This window comes from Ascidiella aspersa, chromosome 4, assembly GCF_963924565.1.
Source record: "Ascidiella aspersa chromosome 4, kaAscAspe10.2, whole genome shotgun sequence".
Lineage (NCBI taxonomy): Eukaryota > Metazoa > Chordata > Ascidiacea > Phlebobranchia > Ascidiidae > Ascidiella > Ascidiella aspersa.
In genome coordinates this window covers 1513727-1531969 of record NC_139450.1, presented here as the reverse complement: position 1 = coordinate 1531969, position 18243 = coordinate 1513727, and the positions used below count along the sequence as shown (strand labels likewise).

Genomic DNA, 18243 nt, shown 5'->3' with positions numbered 1-18243 from the left:
CACAAGGGGTACCTGAAATGGACCTTGTGGTGTTTCTGAGGGTTAATGTAGAAGTCGGACTCAGGACTTGAGTAAGACTACGTAAAAATACTAGTCCCGAGACATGCGCAGTACAAGATTTTAAAACTGAAAAGGCCGCCAAATGTAAATTGTAAAGGTGGATTACCATATAGGTTGGATACAAAAAACCATTAAAATGAAGTGTGTTTCTACTCAATGCTAGTCAATCGTAACACTGTTATAGCAAAGTGCTGTTTTACAATGCGATTTTTATCCGGTCTTGCTTTTTTTCAGCATGCTATAAAGGCGTTTTAACAAAATTATTAGGGAACTATGTCCTGCTTTAATTCTTGTGACTTTAAACAAACGAGGCGAGAAAGACAGCAGAAAATAAGAACACAGCAGATGATCTAGCAATGCTATAAATAAGGTCGGACACTTTATAAAAATATTAATATATATATACTTTTGCAACTAAGTTTAGATGCAAAACAAATACATTATGCGATTTCTAATTGAAAATGGCAGTTTTGCGTAAGTCATTTACCGATGTACAATTAGAATAATAAGCGTTTTAACCTGTATGGCGTTAAGTTTTTCCTTGAGTCCGTTGACGGCTGAAAGCTGATTGTCGATTTCGCGTCGCTTCGTGTCAATTTCCTGATTCACTGCGTCACAATTGAACAATTGTTACGCACTGCTTAAAGAGGATTTGTCGCAACGTAGGCAGACTTTATTCAGAAGTATTGTAAATTTTGTCAAGCTTTTGTCTTTCATGCTAGCTTATGATTAAAATAATAATTGTGAAAATAGAGAATAAAACGTTCGTTCGAATCTCCGTTTTTACGGTTTTTTTTTTTCAAGTTATGTTGCTTTATTCCGACCCTATTTATCGCAGGTATAAAAAAACTGCAGAAGAATCAATAAACATCAAATTGAGACTGACCGGCGTTGATCTCGGACGAGAGTTTCTTTTTTTCGGCAGTGACGTCATCAAGTGATCGTGATGACGTCACGGGGAGGCGAGACTCGAGCTGGCGAATTTGTCGCTCGAGATCGCGCATCTCAGTCTAAAGAAAACGAAGAGTCGGTAAAACTGTATTGTTGTAGTTATGTAAATACACTATAAGAACATTTTTTTAATTAATTATCAAACTATACTTAAACCTTTAAAACCTATACCTAATTTTAAACACATACTAAACATATACTTAAAGTATACTTAAACCTTGACTTGGCTAAAGTATTTTAAGCATTTAGCAAATTCAAACTTTAAGGGTAGTTTCCAAAGGTGTTTCATAGTACCAAAACATTATTTAAATAGGTTAAATTTTTAGTTAAAAAAACGCTTGGATAACCAGCACGAGTAAAACAGGTCGTATTAAACTTATGGGTTTAGCGATAATCGACACTGAACAATTTATTCCAATACCGATACCCGTTTTTTTTTTTGCACAAAAGTAACACGATCTGACCTGATAGAAATAGTGGCTTTAGTGTTAAGATATTTTGTCACTTCAAGTCGTTAACCTACTAATTTTGATAAATTTACCTTTCAAGTTAAACCGCTACATTTGATCGTCTATATCAGTGCTTTTCAACCTTTAAAATTTTCATCCGCACTTTTTTATTTAGTAAAATTTCCATCCGCACAAAACAAGCACAGTAAGTTTCCAACCTTTAGTTTTATTTGTGAAATAACAATGAATAGGATTGTGTGGGCTTTAGAAAGTTGCTGTTTTTAGAAAGTTCGCTAAAAATCGATACCCAGTTTCTCCTTAAGAATTTTCGGTTGCAAAACTATTGTTGGTTTAATGGCCCGCAGAGAGCTTTCTAAATTTGGTTTTGGCCCGCGATTAGAGAAAGGCTGCCCAAGTGCCCATCCATGACTTAAAATATAACATTTGTCAAAATCGTACCTTTGCGTTGTCAGCTTGAGAAACGTCGCCGACGCAGTCCTTCGCCTTGCACTCATCCGACCTTAGCGCGTCCAACCTCTCATCCGTTTCGTCTCGCTGCCTCGTGACCTCTACGATCTGCTTGTCAAGGTCAGCGGCGCTGTGACGTAGCGCGGGGATTTCCCTTGCCAAGCGGTCGAGCTCCGTTCTGTGGAAGAAAGTTTGAGAAACTTGAAAACTGATAAGTTTGAGAAACTTTGAAAACTGATAAATAAAGGGCGCGACTAGCAGCAAGTGATGTCCGATATTAGTGAATCGGAAGCCGATGCCCAGCGTTGTAAACACGTCATTTTAAAATAAGCTTAAGTCCAAACAAGTATTTTTAAATCGTTAACAAATCAAGTCCCAGTCAAAGTCATAATTCGATCAATTCAAGTCTCAGTCAAGTCCTTGTTATAAATTAATACCTTATACTTTGAAAATTGGTAACTTCGTCCGATTATGAGTAATGACTAAAATAAAAAAACATATAACAAGTAAATTGTTTCATGTGTGCAACACGATTCTATGTGGCCCGCAACAGACCGCTTACTTTTAATTTTAATAGTTTACCGTTTTACCTTTATTTCAATGACATGACTTGATGTTGGATTGCTTTAATTAAGACTTGACCGGGACTAAAACATTTCAAAATAACTTGACAAGGACTTTTCCTACAAAGGACTTTTGACTTGAACTTAAGTCTTAATTTTCAAAAGTACTTCACTGAAACTTTTAAAAATGACTTTTTAAAATGACTTCAGGTCTTAAGTAATTTAAAAATGTCTGGACTGGGACTTAAGTCATTTTAAAATGACTTGTTAACAACACTGGGAGCATCACTTGCAAACTATAACGGCGTAAAAGTGGAAACTAAAGGTTGCAACCCCCCGATTCTATAAGGTTGTCCGCAACTGAGCATTACTTCTTGGGTTTGGCGTCCAGCAAAGTTTTGTAGCGATCCTGCTTGCCCTTTAGCTCCCTCATCTGGCTCTCCAGTTTCTTCGGGGCGAGTTCCAACTTCCGCTGGAGGCTGCTCACGAGCTCGTCGATTTCCTGGCAGCAAAAAAGAAAAAATCGAGTCTGGTCGAAAGTAGTATCTCCGATAATATCGGATAGAAGACGATATTCGATGCCGAATGGCAGTATCGTTACTCGTTCGGTACTAGGGTATCCCTCGTACAATGGACATTCACAAGCAAATTAATCTGGGAATTATGTTTGCATTTCGCACAGCAATTATAAAACACAACTTGTGGGTTACTAAACGTTAGATAAAATTTAAAATACGTTTAAATTTTATCTATTTTGTTTGATTGAGCATAGTAATGACGTCAATTTGTAACCGATCGGTCCGCGAAACTTTTTGCTTAAAATATCAGGATTCGGCGCAGGGATAAATGTCTCTGCCATCCTACTCAAATGTCTATGCAAAATACGCAAAAAAAAAAGAATTAGATTATAAAATATTGCAAAAATTAATAAAATATTGCAAAAATTAGTTTTTAGACATGTAACTCCAATTTATTTTGGTGGTGGAATGTTTCAAACATATTTATTTCTTTTTATATCCTTTTCTAGAGTACAAGAACACATATTAATTAAATTAGGTAAATCGGATTTTGATTAGGCAGTAGGCACAAAACAAAAAAAAACGCCGAGTTACTTTAAAATATATACATAACATAATTTTATCCGCCAATAAAATCAATGAATGTTTTTTGCTTAGGCTGTCACAAAAGTGTCTCATCAATAGAAAAACACTAAAAACTTAGAAAATACCGAAGTTTCTTCGAAAAGTCTCTGGCACAGCGGGCAGGGAACCTCGCTTTGGTCGTGACCGTCGGCTTTCAACTCCTTAATGAACTTCTTGTACATAAACTGGATTCCGTCAGTCAGGCCTGGATGCAAATTCATAGTGATTTGTCAGGTTTTTTGAGCCAAACTATTAAAATCGGGGAATTTTCGTTTAAATAGCGATGTTTTTCCGCCTGTTGTCTATACCAGGGACACGTCGATTTCACATGAATAAGTAATCTTATTTGCTGGCACATGAAATCGAGGAATACAAGTTTGTTTTATATTGCAGGTATGTTGAAGCACAAAAGCATAAGTAAATCAAATGAAATATATGTACACAAATATGTGTGTTACAACTGAAATCTAGCCCTTCTGAAGCTGCTTTTTGACCAACGATAACGGCTTATGTAAAATTAGTACACCGAAAAGCCATTGCAGATTCACCGAATCTGTCGATCATTAATGCAAGCAGGGCAGACTAGAAAAACAACTAGCCTGCAGTGAGGATCGAACTCACGAACTCCGGTCAAGCCGGGACCGTCGCTCTACCAACTGAGCTATGCAGGCTCAGAAGGGAACGAGTCGAGAAACAACCATGCGCCAATGCTTGCAAGTAAATCAAAGTATTTTTTCTCTAAAACAAGAGATAATAGCGAAAAGGAAAAACAAGCTTAACAACTTATAAAAGGGCGCATCTTTATGGAATCCAAAACCATTAAGCAGGTTTCTGTTTGTCGATCACTGTTCCCCTAACGCGTATATCAACAATAAAACTCAAGGTTTAAAAAAAGAGTAAAACCAGGATCAGACATTTTTAAAGGAACATATATTTCGCCTATACTGGCATCGTCAGTTCCTTATTTAAGTATAAGCTTGACCACAACCGTTTTAACTCTAAACCGCTCAATTATTTTCATTTTTGTAAATGGCCGTATTTGTCTAATTCTAAATGGAGGATTCAGGTGGAACTATATAAAGACAAAATTGAATTCAATTCAATTAGTTTTATGGTGCACTAAATTTTCAAGCCCACCTTTATTTCCCTGGAGGTCTTGAATCTCGCTCTCTAGTTTAAAGAGGTCGCTTTCAAGGTCGTTAGATCCGCAAAGAGCAAAGAGGACTCCATCTAGTTCCTCCTGTTTTTTTCGCTTCTCCTGAATCTCCCGCGTCAACATCTCACGCTTTGTTGAAAGTTGGGTTGCCTTGCGTCTGGTGGACACAAAGAGAGCCGGGTCAATGTAGGTTATAGGAATGTCCGACAAGTTTGGGAATTGAAATTTTATTTGAAAAAGACCTTTAAAAGTCTCGGGACTCGAGTAAGTAACTATAAACTGTGAAAGTTTAATAGCGAATGGTGGAATATTTTACAACCATGTATTGTTGGTCGATGAATTATGTGGCCTTATTTTAGGTATGTAAAAAAATACAGGCTGTAGAGTCTGGTCAGACTCAAATTTATTTATTTTTTGGCCAGAGGACACCGAAAAGTTGGGTCTTCTTGCGTCAGGTGGCCACAACGAAAAGTCAATGCAAGTTGTAGGGATGTTCGGCAAGTTTAACAATTAGTATTTTACTGGAAAAATACAATAAGACCAAAGCAAAAGCAGGGCTGCGGAGTCGGTTTAGTTCAGGGTTTCCCAACCTGTGGTACGCGAAGGTTTTTCAGGTGGTACGCGAGTAGCTTTCGTTTTTTTCACAAAAACCTGGATTCACAACTTTATACTTTGTTTATCTGGTTTTGTTTACAAAAAAAAATCCGATGCCCATTCATTGTTACGTAACTATCCCTGTTGTTTCGTATCATTACGATCTTCAAGACAGGTCATATTAATTGTCGACAAGGAACGCAGTTGCTTTGTAAAGCGTACAACGCTGTGGGACAGTGGGCGTTTATTATGTCAAATTATTGCTCTTGATAGATATAATCTACTGTTTTAAAGCTTAATCTACAAAATGCTAGTTGTAAGATAAAAATATGATTCAATTAAATTAGTTGTTAAGTGGTACGCGAGGCAGTACAGAGCGTCCAAGTGGTACGTGAACGTAAATAGGTTGGGAACCTCTGATTTAGTTTGCTGGAGTCGGACTCGGGACTCGAGTAAGACCCCGTAAAACTACCCGAGTCTCGAGTCGAGATGCGCATGCGCAGTACCGAATTTTAAAACTGATATGGCTGCCTACTGGAAATTGTAAAGTTTAATAGCAAATGGTGGAATATTGTATAACGATGTATTTTCGGTGTATGAATTGTATGACGCCAGTCCTATGAGTGGATTGCTAAACATCCACCTTCTTAAAGTTACGTAAATCGGTGAAATACAGGTTGTATAGTCTGAGACGGACTCGAGACTCTACGGCAGTGCTTTTCAACCTTTTTCTGGAGTGGAACCCTATGGAAACATTCCACTGGCTCGAGAAACCCCAGTGTAATAAAAACACCTCAATAAGCTAAAGAATTTAGAAATCGCGGAACCCCTGGACTCTACAAGCGAACCCTAAGGTTCCGCGGAACCCTGGTTGAAAACCACTGCTCTACGGAACCGTATATTTAGCTGGAGTCGGACTGAGGAAGACTGATGATGCCGTATTTTGGGAAGAAATACATTTCTCCTATAAATCATTAGAACTTATAAATGAATGACTTGGCCAAGACAAGTCTAAAGAATATTTGGTCGACATTTACGTGTTAGGGCGAGGAGACATATTCTAACGTTGAACATCCAGTATGCCAGTTATATTGAACTGCTTTTTCGCTGCCTTACCGTTCGGCGTCCAAACTTTGCTGGACACTCCTGATCTCATTTTCTTTGCGCGCGATCCAACTCGACAACTTGCTCTTCTCAGGAGGAGTTGGGATGGCAAGTTCCTGGAAGACAGGGAGGATCTTCTTCTCCAATCTCCTTACATTATCTTCTTTGCTCCTTAGCTCCTTTTTGGTCATTTCAATTCGCGTCCTTAAAAAATATTGAAAAAAAACGTATTTTTTTAGTTAAACAGTGTGGCGAACATTTTGACAAGTCGTTGACAAAAATTGGAATTTTTTTAAATTAATTTTTGTCTTTTTTATAAGTTAAACAGTGTTGCTCACATTGGAAAATACATTCAAACACTATTCCAAAAAAAATTGACGTATTTCGAACACAGTTCGAGAACAAACAGTTTAAATAGAATTAGTAACAGAACAAAAAAATAGTTTTAACTTCTGAAGCTGCACAATACACGTAAAATGAATCCAAAGAAAGACTTTTTAATTGAAAGAAAAATTAAAAAAAGGACTTTTTTGTATTTTTAATAATAGGTTTGCCAATGTTGCCACACATTTTAAAAATACATTCCAACAGTTTTCCATTTTTTTGAAATTTTTTAAGATCTAATATTGGATTGGACCCGGCGTATTTTGAATACAATTCAAGAACAAACGGTTTAAAATACAAATTCAATACAATAAAATATAGTTTTAACACTGCACTTCTGAAACATACCTTAAACTGCATATAATAATAAAACTACTTTTATATAGGATTTGATATAACTACAATCGCCAGCCATTATTCATTTTTTTGAAACGTCCAAAATGCTTTCTACTTTTGTATGGGCTTTTATATTAGTCACGTTTAACTACCTCGTCTCGTTTCCAAACTATACTTTTAAAAACACGAATATAAGGATGCAAAATGCTCTCGCTGAACGTTTAGCACTTGAACTGACTTAAATAAATTTTACCTGGTTTCGGAAGATTTTTGAAGGTCAGTTATTTCCCCTTCAATTGTTTCCAACTTCCGTTGTAATTGCACTTTTTTTACTTTTAGATTTTTCTCGTCGTTTCGCATTTCTTCCACGTCGCAAGACATTTCTGTCATATCGAGCTCTTCTTTCTGAAAATGTAGAAAACAACAGAGTTATACAAACAAACTACGTACAGCCTAAACCCTTAGGCCCAATTTTATTTATTTTAAATAATATTAATGAAATTGAGACTACTAGGCTAACAAAAAAATAATCTGTTTCATTTGTATGTATGAGAGAGAACTTGTTGTAAAGTATATTATGACTGACGATTGATTTAAATTAACCACATATCAGGGTGTTTTTTTTTCTTCTCTGGCCAACTCTCATTTCTCATGTTTTTTAAAACAATTCACATTTTTATACTTACAACAGTGTCTAGTTTGGTTTGCAAAACGTCGAGTTGGTCGTTGTCAGAAGCAACTTGAAGCCGCGATAAGTCGCGTTGATTCTACAGGAGCAAGAAAAGTAAAAGTTGAGATCAGCCTTGTGTGTTTGCAAGTATGCTACAATTAAATCGCGTATCAGAGCTAATTTCAGTGTGGGTCTCTCCTAGTTATTTGTCAATTTTAGACAAGAAGCAAGTTCAGTTGAACAGAAAACTATCCTAAATAACGATCTGAGGTAATGAATGTTCACACGGAAGCGGATTTTGGCATAATGACTTTGCAATTTAAACAAAAATAGCATTATAGGAATCTCTTCTGGTAAGTGGGCGACTGGGTGTACATTGCTGAATAAACTAATGGCTTTACCCTCATTATTTGGGTCACCCCCAAAAACAGTTGAGAAACACCGGTTTGCGCCCATCAATGTGTCTAACAGCAATTGACACCTTTCATTTTCTAGTTCTTTTCGAAAATAGGATAATCGAGTAACAACAAAAAATTACAAAAATAATAATTTTTTTGGTAGTAAGAGAGAAATCACAGCCCATATAGTTTTTGCATAATGTTAAAAAAGATATTCGAAATTCTTAAAATGTTACCTTCTTCAGTAAAGGCTTTGCTATTCTTACTTCGTCTAACTACAACAACCAGACATTATGTTAAGTATATTCGAAACCATCACAAAATGCAACCAACTGTATTACCTTTGATACTCATTGTACGCTATCTAAAACCTCCACCAATTTCTCCGAAAAATGTTATTTTAATCGCAATAGAAGCCAATAATTTTATTCAGATTTTTGCAAACCAACCTTTGCGTGTTTCTGTTTGAGTTCGACCATCGCGTTGGTTTTATGTTTGCAGCCCTCGGATAATTCGGTTTTCTCCTGCCAAGCTTGGCGCAGTTCATCGTCTAAGTTCCTCAGTTCTTGGTCCAAGCGAACCTGGAAAGTTATCGTAGCCACAGATTTACAAATGTAACAAGCCGCTATAATTATATGATGTCAGGGCAGTTAGTAAAGTCAACTCCGCCAAATGGTAATGAAGTAAGTTGAATATAATTGGAAGTTTGAACAAGTGATTACGTTCAAATTATATCATGTCTTTTTTTTTGTGGATCAGTTAACGTTAAAAGTCGAAAAAACGTTTAAATGATTAAAAATTGAAAATGAAGCATTTTCTCTGGAGCCAGATGCGTATGCGTAGGTCGAAGCCATTTTCAATTGTTTGTAGAGACGTAACCGGGGATGGAGCCATTTTAACAGTTTAGTGTGGCAACTGGCAAATGTAAATTAGTTTAGCTAGGGTTAAAGCAAAAATTACTGCTACAAAGGCGCAGCTGTTAGATATGTTTTTAATGGCTTCCAAGCTGGAGACGGAGTCTTGGGTTGGGTATCTGTTTGTTGGCTCTGGAGCTGGAGCTGGAGCCGGGGCTATTGGAGAAGTGCTTAATAACTATTTAGCTGAAGCGGAAGCCAATGCTGTTTTACTGTGGCTCCCCAGATCTGTGTATTACAACTGGAAATTTGTAAAGCAAAACCTGCCAAATACCTTGTTGGATCTGTAGTTCTGCGCTTCCAACTCAACTTTGTCTTTCAAAACTGAAGCGAATTCCTCGATTTTGTCTTCGCCAATTCCACCGTCGAGGTTAAGGTTTAGTTTCAACAAGGAATTCAGTCTCAAAATGTTGTCGTTTTGCAGGCGGCGTGTATTTTCCGCTGTCTCCATTTCTTGCTGCAGTTGGCCTGGCAAAAGTTACTTATTATTAAAAGGAACTTTTTATCTTCTATCCAAATCTATTGATGTTGATGGACACTATTAAAACCAGTGCTGCGAGGTCAGTTAAATTAACCCAGGACCGAAAAACAGGCCGACTTTAAAGTCCTGAGTCCGACTCCAGCTAAATATCCAATCTTGTTGAGTCCCTAGAAACTGTTCAGACTCACAGCCTGTATTTCATAACTTTATACATAACTAAATTAAGGTGGATTTTCATCAATCACCCCTAAAAGTGTCATATAATGATCCACCCACAATACATGATTGGAAAAAATCCACCATATGCTATTCCACCTTTACAATTTACAGTTGGTGGCAATATCAGTTTAAAACTGCGCATGCCCACATCGGATCACGGACTGGTAGTTTTATGTGGCCTTACTCGAGCACCTAGTCCCGAGTCCGACTCCAGCAAAATAAACCGACTCCGTCGAATTCCGAGGTATTTAGCTTTAATATTTTTTTTTCAATAATAGGGTATTATAGATATTACCGATTTATATATGGTTGCTTAATATCTGTAGGCTTTGCTGTGTGTTCCCAGTTTAGTAGGAATTTAATAAACGAAGTTTAACCAGACGAAAGCGCCAAATACATAATAAACAAACTTCAGTCAAAAAAGAAGATGCTCCCAGTTGTGCGCAAATGCAAATGCACTCAGTGGGACTCCTAAAGATTTATATTGTATAAAAAAAGTTGAACAGTTTCAGTACTGTGTGCTAACCTCTAGTGATTGAATAAGTCATTTTCTTTTCTATCAATTTTTTTATTTCCTCTTCAAGTGGTTGGATCTGTCGCTCGCAGTCCCGTTGTTTTTTCTGCTTGGCACGTAACGCCTGTCCTTGCTCGTTTTGCAGATTTTTCAATTGTTGGTCGCTTCCCTTAAAAAAGCAAGAGCAAACACCAGTATCAGTGTTGACCCAAAACTTTGCGTTTAAAACGAAAACAGTGTGCAGTGCCCAAATTTTTAAACTTAAAAGTGACCATGGAAAAGGGAATGGCCATTTGGACAAATATTTTACACTTCAAGTAATCAATCAGTGCTAAAGGTGTTATATTTAATATCAATTATCCTTGCAAAATGGTGATGTATGTTTTCTAGCAAAAGATTGACGCCTAATTTTTTTTTTATTGCACAACTTGAGTGAAAATAATAAGCAGGCGTCTAAAATGCTCAAAAAAAGCACTTATTGGAATTTCTAAAGTTAATCTAACTTTTAATCCAAAAACTATTCAAATCTCAAATATAATATGGAATTTAAAACCAAAAAAACAAGAATCTGATTGTAAGTGCATATTACACCATTATTAATCTTAAAATAAAAAGGCTGTATCAAACTTATACCAGAAACTTACTGAGAAAATATTCCTGATCCTATTCTTCAGCTTTTCTTCATCCTCCAACATTTGTTGTCTTCTGCTTTTAAGAGCTCCAAGCTCGCCGTCCATTTTCACGATACTTGAGTGTTTTTTGTCCAACTCTGTTCGCCTTTTGCCAATCGGAACCATCTGTTCCTTTACTGACTCTGTGCTTTGCTTGGATGCTTCCAATTTTCGCTTGGTGCTCTGGGGAAATAAAACTGTTTACTTCCCTTTTTCTGGTTATTCAAATTTATCGGAAAGTATAGGAATATCGGACCACATCCATTAAACACTATTTAATGAAACATGCACACACATATGTGTGTTTAGCAACTGTGATCTAGCCCTTCTGAAGCTGGTTTTTGACAAACAATTACTGCTTACGTAGCATTAGTTAGTACGGTGTACCATTCGACACTATGCTGATTTATTACAAAGATAAGTATCATTCCTTATATAATACTCATTTAAAGCAGTTTTTGCCATAAGAGTTTACTATATATTTTTTACCTGAAAAGATATGTTTGTTGCAAACCATTCTGTGTATGACAAAAGGTTGATAATTTCTAATTACATCAATTTTAGGGATAGCATGGTCTTTATTATGTATTAAACCTACCCATGGCGAAATAATCATCACCCAAACATGTTTTCTGGTTTATCGGTATTATCAACTCTCCGGTTGAAAAAAGCAAAACAGTTTTTAAAAAAAAGTATAAATATTTAGCATTTTATATTTTAGCATTTTATGAATTTTTTTAATCTTGATTACAATATTAAATTTGTACATGTTAGGAATTAAGAATTAATCGTAAAAAAAATTGTGGGCCTTTTTAAAAGTTCATATATGGGTGATGTTTAGATTGCAAATTAAATGTATTCACCTCAACGTCTTGTTCGAGACTTGCTGCTTTTTTGCTATTTTCTTCCAAAAACTCCATTCTAACATTTTCTTTGGTCATTTCAGATTTCTGGGTTTTTTGCACTTTCTTAATTTCTTCTAATGCCTTGATATATCTGCAAAACAAAACAAACTAGACGGGGGTGCGGTTGTTGTATATTTTGTCAGGGGGTATATTTTCAGGGCTTAGTGTTTATTTTCAATTTTTACTTTATTTTAATTTTTTTTTTTTTTTTTTTTTTTTTTTTTTAATATTTTGTATTGTGTACTTTATATTATATATTTTGTTTTTCATTTTCCTTAACTTATTTCTGCAAGCAAAAACAGATATGGGCCGAAAACTTCCCCACTTAAAATATGCCTTTGATGCGAAAGGGGTTCAAATATGGCGTAGAATTTGGGGAATGATCGAAACATATATTTAATAAATAGAATTTACGTAGATAATGCGTATGGCCATTTTATTACATTTTGACCAGCTTACGTGTTTGAAAATCAAATCTTATCATTCTCTTAAAGACTAAAAATGGTTTAATGCGTATGCTATACTTTTGCAAACTTTTACTCAGTAATTTTTTACCATGGCTTGGTCCGAGCAATCACTGTTAAAACAGGCTTTAAATCTGTAGTTTCAAACAATATGAAAAACACTATTATGTTCTCAATACGCAAACTATTAAATCGAAAATTTTGCTAGATGTTTAGGCCTGATGTTGGTATGCTGGTTGGAGCAAGATGCACAACAGGTGCTAACAGAGAGGCGTAGACTGCCACAAGATTTCGCATTTAAACTTGCGGCGGTAAATACACCCTATTGACACTTAATTATTAGGCGAAGCTGATCGCAAAGTAATTGGTCGCCCGAAAAAAAGCTAACGCCGCATTGAAAGCAAGCATTATAAATGAGTCGCCGATATTCTGCTTTGAACATCTCTACTCGCAATGCTTCCCTCCGTTCATTATACGGTGGGTGAACCTTTATTCACGGCCTTACCTCTTTGTGTATTACCGCGACAATACGATGAAATACAATTTGGAGTATATTGGAAAAATCGTATTTGGAGAATATTTGCTATTTGCACCTGTTCTGTATGTTACTCCAATCCAACATATCAACACACAATTATAAGCAATTATAAGAAATTTACGTAGATAATGCTTACGACCATGTAATTACATTTTGGTCAGCTAGCATGTTTAAAAAGCCAATATTTTCATTCTCTCTAAATGATTTAACGTCTATGGTTTGCTATACTTTTTCCCAACTTTTACTGGGTCAATTTTTAGCATGCCTGGGTCTGATCACTGTTGAAACAGAGTTTAAATATGTAGTTTTGAGCAATATGCAAACACGTTTATGTGCCTAATAAGCCACGTTTTATATTGAAAGTTTTGCCAATTTAAATCTAATAAACGCAAGATTTATTTATTTATGACGCCGTGTTATGACGTAGCTTTCTGCCGCTAGATAGTAGTAGATAGCTGTTATGAACTAAAACGATGACGTAACACTTTTGTTTTTTGTCCCCCAATTGGAGGTGCCTAGGGGTGCAGCCTCATAAACCTCTACACAGCACCTTCATACCACTCTACAACATGTCTGAAAATTTGAAAGTTCTACGATGTTCACTTTTTCTATAATGCTCTGGACAAAAATCAGTCTGAAACATGCCATAGCAAACCATATGAAACCAAAAAAAACAACGGCAAAAACAAGATATGTCCCGAAAATAAATTTTCGGCCCATATAATAAAATCATTTTCGGTTTGCTTAGATCGCCAGGTGCACTAACAGGTTTTTAGAGGTCTACAAATGCGTAATGTTTACCTCGTTGCAGCAAATATGTCGTCGAACTTTTGCTTAACCGTCTTTCCCTCGCTCAGCGGCCAGTTCGACTCCTCCTGGTGGCAGAAAATCACGTTGTCGAGAACAGCCTTCGACACTCCGAGGGTGGCCACCATCTCACGATTCAATTCGGCGCACTTTGATGTTATGGAAGCTGTCTCACCATTTCTACAATATGAAAATGGTCAAGATATATTTAAAAAGGCTATTCTTTATGGAATCCAAAACCATTTGAAAACTGGTTTCTGCTTGTCGATCATTGTTACGCACCGTCTTATTCACTGTCACTGTTTTACTTCGGTTTTGTAGTTGAGTTTTAATGTAAGTCAAAATATAGTATCTGTAATAGAGATCGATCGATATCACTTTATTGAACCAATAATGACAACCAATTTTTTCACGTTTTGGTCAACAGATACTTAATATAAATTTTTATATACCTGGTTTATGGCAATAATTTCAAATTAAATTAACATAAAAAGCAAACATATTTTTGTTTAATTTTTTTGGCATATTAATTTGGGTTATGTGGGACAAAATAAAACACTATGTTAAATAACTTGTACATAAAAAACAAAGCAATGTAGAAAATTGCTTGTTAAACATAGCATTTTTGTTTGTTTTTAATGAAATCAATATAATATTTTGATAGTAAAATGTAAAAGCATCGTTAAAATTTACTGATACCGATATATCAGATATCGGAAGATATTAGCGGTTAACCAATACATTATCTCTAACCTGTATCTTGATTTTAGACACAAACTGTTGAGATAAGCACTACATGAACATTTTAATTTAAAACTACATTTAACTAATATATATAGAATGTTTCTGAACATGTTTCTGAATATAATACAAACTTCATAGCAAGTAAGACCAGTTTAAAACAATATCAAACAAAATGAAACCAAAATTTGATCCAATTAGTTTGCCTATTTTTCAAATATATACAATAAAAAAATATCAATTTTCGAATCCTGTACAGTCCAATATACTAATTCCAATGTTAACAAATGACCAAACAGTTTTTAAATGGCACCTTTCTTTAGTGATAACACCATCCATAGTCTTGAACTGGATATTCTTAGCTTTTTGTGTCGCCTGTAATCCCCTCTCGACAACGATCTTGTGTCCTTTGAGGTTGCGGCACTGCAGTCTTACCTGTAGAAAAACGAGAAGAATTTGAGAAGTTTTTGGTGTTATTCGTCACATGGTAGATTGCCACAGGCACTGGATTCTTCAGGTACAAAAGTATTAATTGATTTTCTTAAAGAGCAATATCCTGGTAGCAACATAGATATTCTTGACATGACCAATGCTCAAGTGAGTTCAGATCTAATCGATTTAATGTTGTTAGCATTATTCGATAATATTTTTTAATTAAGTGCAGTTTTTTATGTATAATGTGTGGCTGTGTACCAATAGAAATGGTTCAATCCATAAAAACCACAGGTAAATGTAAACTATGCAGTTTCCCGAAATTATTTTAAAAACCTAGTAGCCCTTTTATACTTCAAATAGAGTTACATTTTATTGAACATTTTGTTTTTGGCAAACAAACTTTGCATCAAATAGAAATGATATAAATACATAACAAGTTCAAAGCTAAAATAAAACTAACAAAGACAAAATGTTTTTATTCGAAAAATTATATGTGAAACAAGTAAAATATGCTTTGTATTTTGCCATTAATTCATTACATTGCGTCTTGGAATGTATAACATTTTATCATCTGCTTGATAATTCTAAAATTCAGACAATCCTAATGAAGGAATATTTAAATTAAAAACAATAATCATTTATGCAATAAATACAAAATTTTGAGTTAAACATAACATTGAAATTTTGAGTTAAGCATAACATTGAGGGTCTTACCTTAGCCCTGACTTCATTTTCATGCGCAAGTTTTGGATCATGAACAAAAGCTCCCCCTTTAGTGTTTAACGGGTGTTCTCCTGTCGTCGCATACTTCAGACATTCTATAATTGTCTAAACAAACAAGGAAATGTAGTTACAATTTAATGGTGCACAACACAAAAAACAATGCATCTCTATGTTCTATGCAGTAATAAAAACATTCCACTTAAACAATCGTGGATGTAACACATAAACTGATGAAAAATGCCAGAAGACAGATGGTTATGTATTATTTTACTCCATAATTTCAATCCAAACAATGTGTTGACATACTTTGCTAATTTATTTGAAATAAAAAATTGTTTCAACTTGCTCTAATAAGAATATTACTGGAATGTGTGAAGTGTAAAACAGCATTCCACAACTGGAAATGATTCATAATAAAACCTTATGCTGATATGTTTAAAAACCTTCAGCTACCAACCAAGTTAAGACCAATTTTCAAGTAATGCTAAAAAAGAAATTAGCCAAAATATATATAAAATGCATATCTTAAAATAATAGAAATTGTGAGTATGAGTAAGTAAGTATTATTTGTCATGCACAAGGATAAACACAAATAAGCAACTGTCAAACGAAAAATTAAAATGCATCCTTAACATTAGTCTGCCACAGTAAAGGGACCTGTCATTCAAACAACCCACAAATAAAGCAAGCAGAAAATACATTTTTGTGTATTTCCGTGTTTTTTTTGTATCGCAGTATCTGATCGCATTTGGCAGAAAGAAACAGAAAATAACCCATGATTTCTTTAAAAGTTTGAACACTTTTAATATAAATTGTGCAGAAACAGAAGTAGCAAAAAAGTTAAGCATGCCTGGCTAAATAAAACTTACAGTTTTTCCTGCACCATTGGGTCCAACCAAAAGGGTGAGGGGGTGTTGAAAGTGGATTACTTGTTGATCTTCATCTCTTGGACCAAAGGCACGAATGCCCAGGATGGACATCCGTTCAATCACAGACATCCTAGTTAGCCTACAGTCGCTCCCTGATAATTGTACAAAAGACAAGTCACAAAATGTTACAGCGAATATATACGGCAGAGCTTGTGCTGTGGTTAGCCTTGTTGGAAAAAAACTTTACAGTTGAAAACTGCTACACAATGTTAATTAATGGATCCAATGAAACACAATCACATGCAACAAAATTTCAGGGTCCCGTTAAAGCGCTTTTAAGTGTTAAATCACCAGAATTGGACAAAAAATATAGGAAAAGATCATCTTGTAATAAAATTCAGTACACAGAAACAAAAGAAAACTACTGACCACGTAAAAAATTAAAGTTTTTATATTTTTAAGTTAGAATGATAATTTTTTAGGGAAACAAAAATAATGTGCAAGTGAGTCAGATTCAACCCAATGATTACAGTGTCTCATTGAATTTCAACATATTTTGTCTGTAACGAGTCACATAAGAATTAAATTCAATTTGTGGCAGAAAGGTTTCTAGAATACACACACAAGTCAATGCTGGCAAAATCCAGTTAAGAACCTCTTCCACCCCTTCCATATCCTCCTCCCCGACCCCTAGATCGACCCCGGCCAAAACCACCCCTGCCCCGGGGCATACCCCCACCCCTACCACCCCCAAACCCAGCTCCACGATTGAAGCCACCACCTCTATTAAAACCACCACCTCTGTTAAAACCACCCCCTCTATTAAACCCACCGCCTCCCCTACCCCCGAAACCTTGCCCTCCTTGGAAACCTCCTGGCCCACCTGGACCCCCTGGCCCTCCAGGCCCGCCTGGTCCACCACCGAATCCGCCCCCTCCAAACTGATTCATTCCACCGCCACCACCGCCGCCGAAATCTTCATTGAAGTTGTCCACGTTGCCAGGGTCGTAGTTCTGAATAGGACCTTTCGGTGGGATTTTCTGCAGCAGTTCTAGGATGCTGATGACACAAGCTGAAATCACCGACGCACTGCCGAAAAGCGTGCACACACGGTCGGTCGAGTTAGGACACCAGTCCTGGTCGACTTTGATTTTGGCTCCCGTCTTCTCACGCAGTTCCTTTATCGTGTAACCTTTTAGGCCAATAATGCCACCGGCTTGGCTCTGATGGACGAGAATTCGTAAACTTTCGACCGGCGAGCTGTCGTAGTTATCTTGGGGATTGAATCCTCCGTTGATCTTTGGAAGCACTTCCTCCACGATTTTTCCGATAGACTCAATGGAACCGTGAACCTGTAAGATTCTTTCGTCGGTAGGATTGTCGTGGACATGGATCTGTGCTTTGTGCATATCCCGCATTTGCTTGATGTTAAAACCAGCTTTTCCAATGATCGCACCGGCGCTAGACGATGGAATAAGGCAGCGAAGCTCAGAGTTGCCAGTATCGCTTCGCCTTGACTTTTTAGCTGGGCCAAAGTTATCATTTTCGGCTTGGTACTGATCATATTCTCGTTTTACAGACTCTTTCTGTCCGTTGCCAGCATTGTCAGGCTCCGGGTTATAGCTGGTAAATCCTGCTTGATAATCCGCCATTGTACCACTAGAAACAATGTTTAAATACCAGGACA

At 36.2% G+C, this 18243-nt stretch overlaps 2 protein-coding genes across 2 annotated transcripts in view; both read right to left on the bottom strand.

The window, feature by feature from the left end:
- Nucleotides 1-17241, bottom strand: part of LOC146146571 (DNA repair protein RAD50.L-like) — a 27984-nt gene extending 10743 nt beyond the window's left edge. Inside the window, exons 1-18 of the mRNA XM_083386621.1 lie at nucleotides 16557-17241; nucleotides 15679-15792; nucleotides 14843-14964; nucleotides 13783-13968; nucleotides 11938-12070; nucleotides 11048-11257; nucleotides 10416-10572; nucleotides 9464-9657; nucleotides 8725-8856; nucleotides 7894-7974; nucleotides 7461-7612; nucleotides 6500-6691; nucleotides 4771-4946; nucleotides 3720-3838; nucleotides 2863-2993; nucleotides 1920-2106; nucleotides 947-1070; nucleotides 580-668 (exon numbers count right to left, since the gene is read on the bottom strand). Of these exons, the coding sequence (XP_083242747.1) occupies nucleotides 580-668; nucleotides 947-1070; nucleotides 1920-2106; nucleotides 2863-2993; nucleotides 3720-3838; nucleotides 4771-4946; nucleotides 6500-6691; nucleotides 7461-7612; nucleotides 7894-7974; nucleotides 8725-8856; nucleotides 9464-9657; nucleotides 10416-10572; nucleotides 11048-11257; nucleotides 11938-12070; nucleotides 13783-13968; nucleotides 14843-14964; nucleotides 15679-15792; nucleotides 16557-16685 (2628 nt within the window). The 5' untranslated portion in view covers nucleotides 16686-17241. The remainder of the gene's footprint in view (nucleotides 1-579; nucleotides 669-946; nucleotides 1071-1919; nucleotides 2107-2862; nucleotides 2994-3719; nucleotides 3839-4770; nucleotides 4947-6499; nucleotides 6692-7460; nucleotides 7613-7893; nucleotides 7975-8724; nucleotides 8857-9463; nucleotides 9658-10415; nucleotides 10573-11047; nucleotides 11258-11937; nucleotides 12071-13782; nucleotides 13969-14842; nucleotides 14965-15678; nucleotides 15793-16556) is intronic.
- LOC146146570 (heterogeneous nuclear ribonucleoprotein K-like) lies at nucleotides 17204-18243 on the bottom strand. Its single transcript, XM_083386877.1, has one exon. It carries the CDS (start codon nucleotides 18206-18208, stop codon nucleotides 17204-17206), a length of 1005 nt encoding a protein of 334 aa, XP_083243003.1. The 5' UTR covers nucleotides 18209-18243.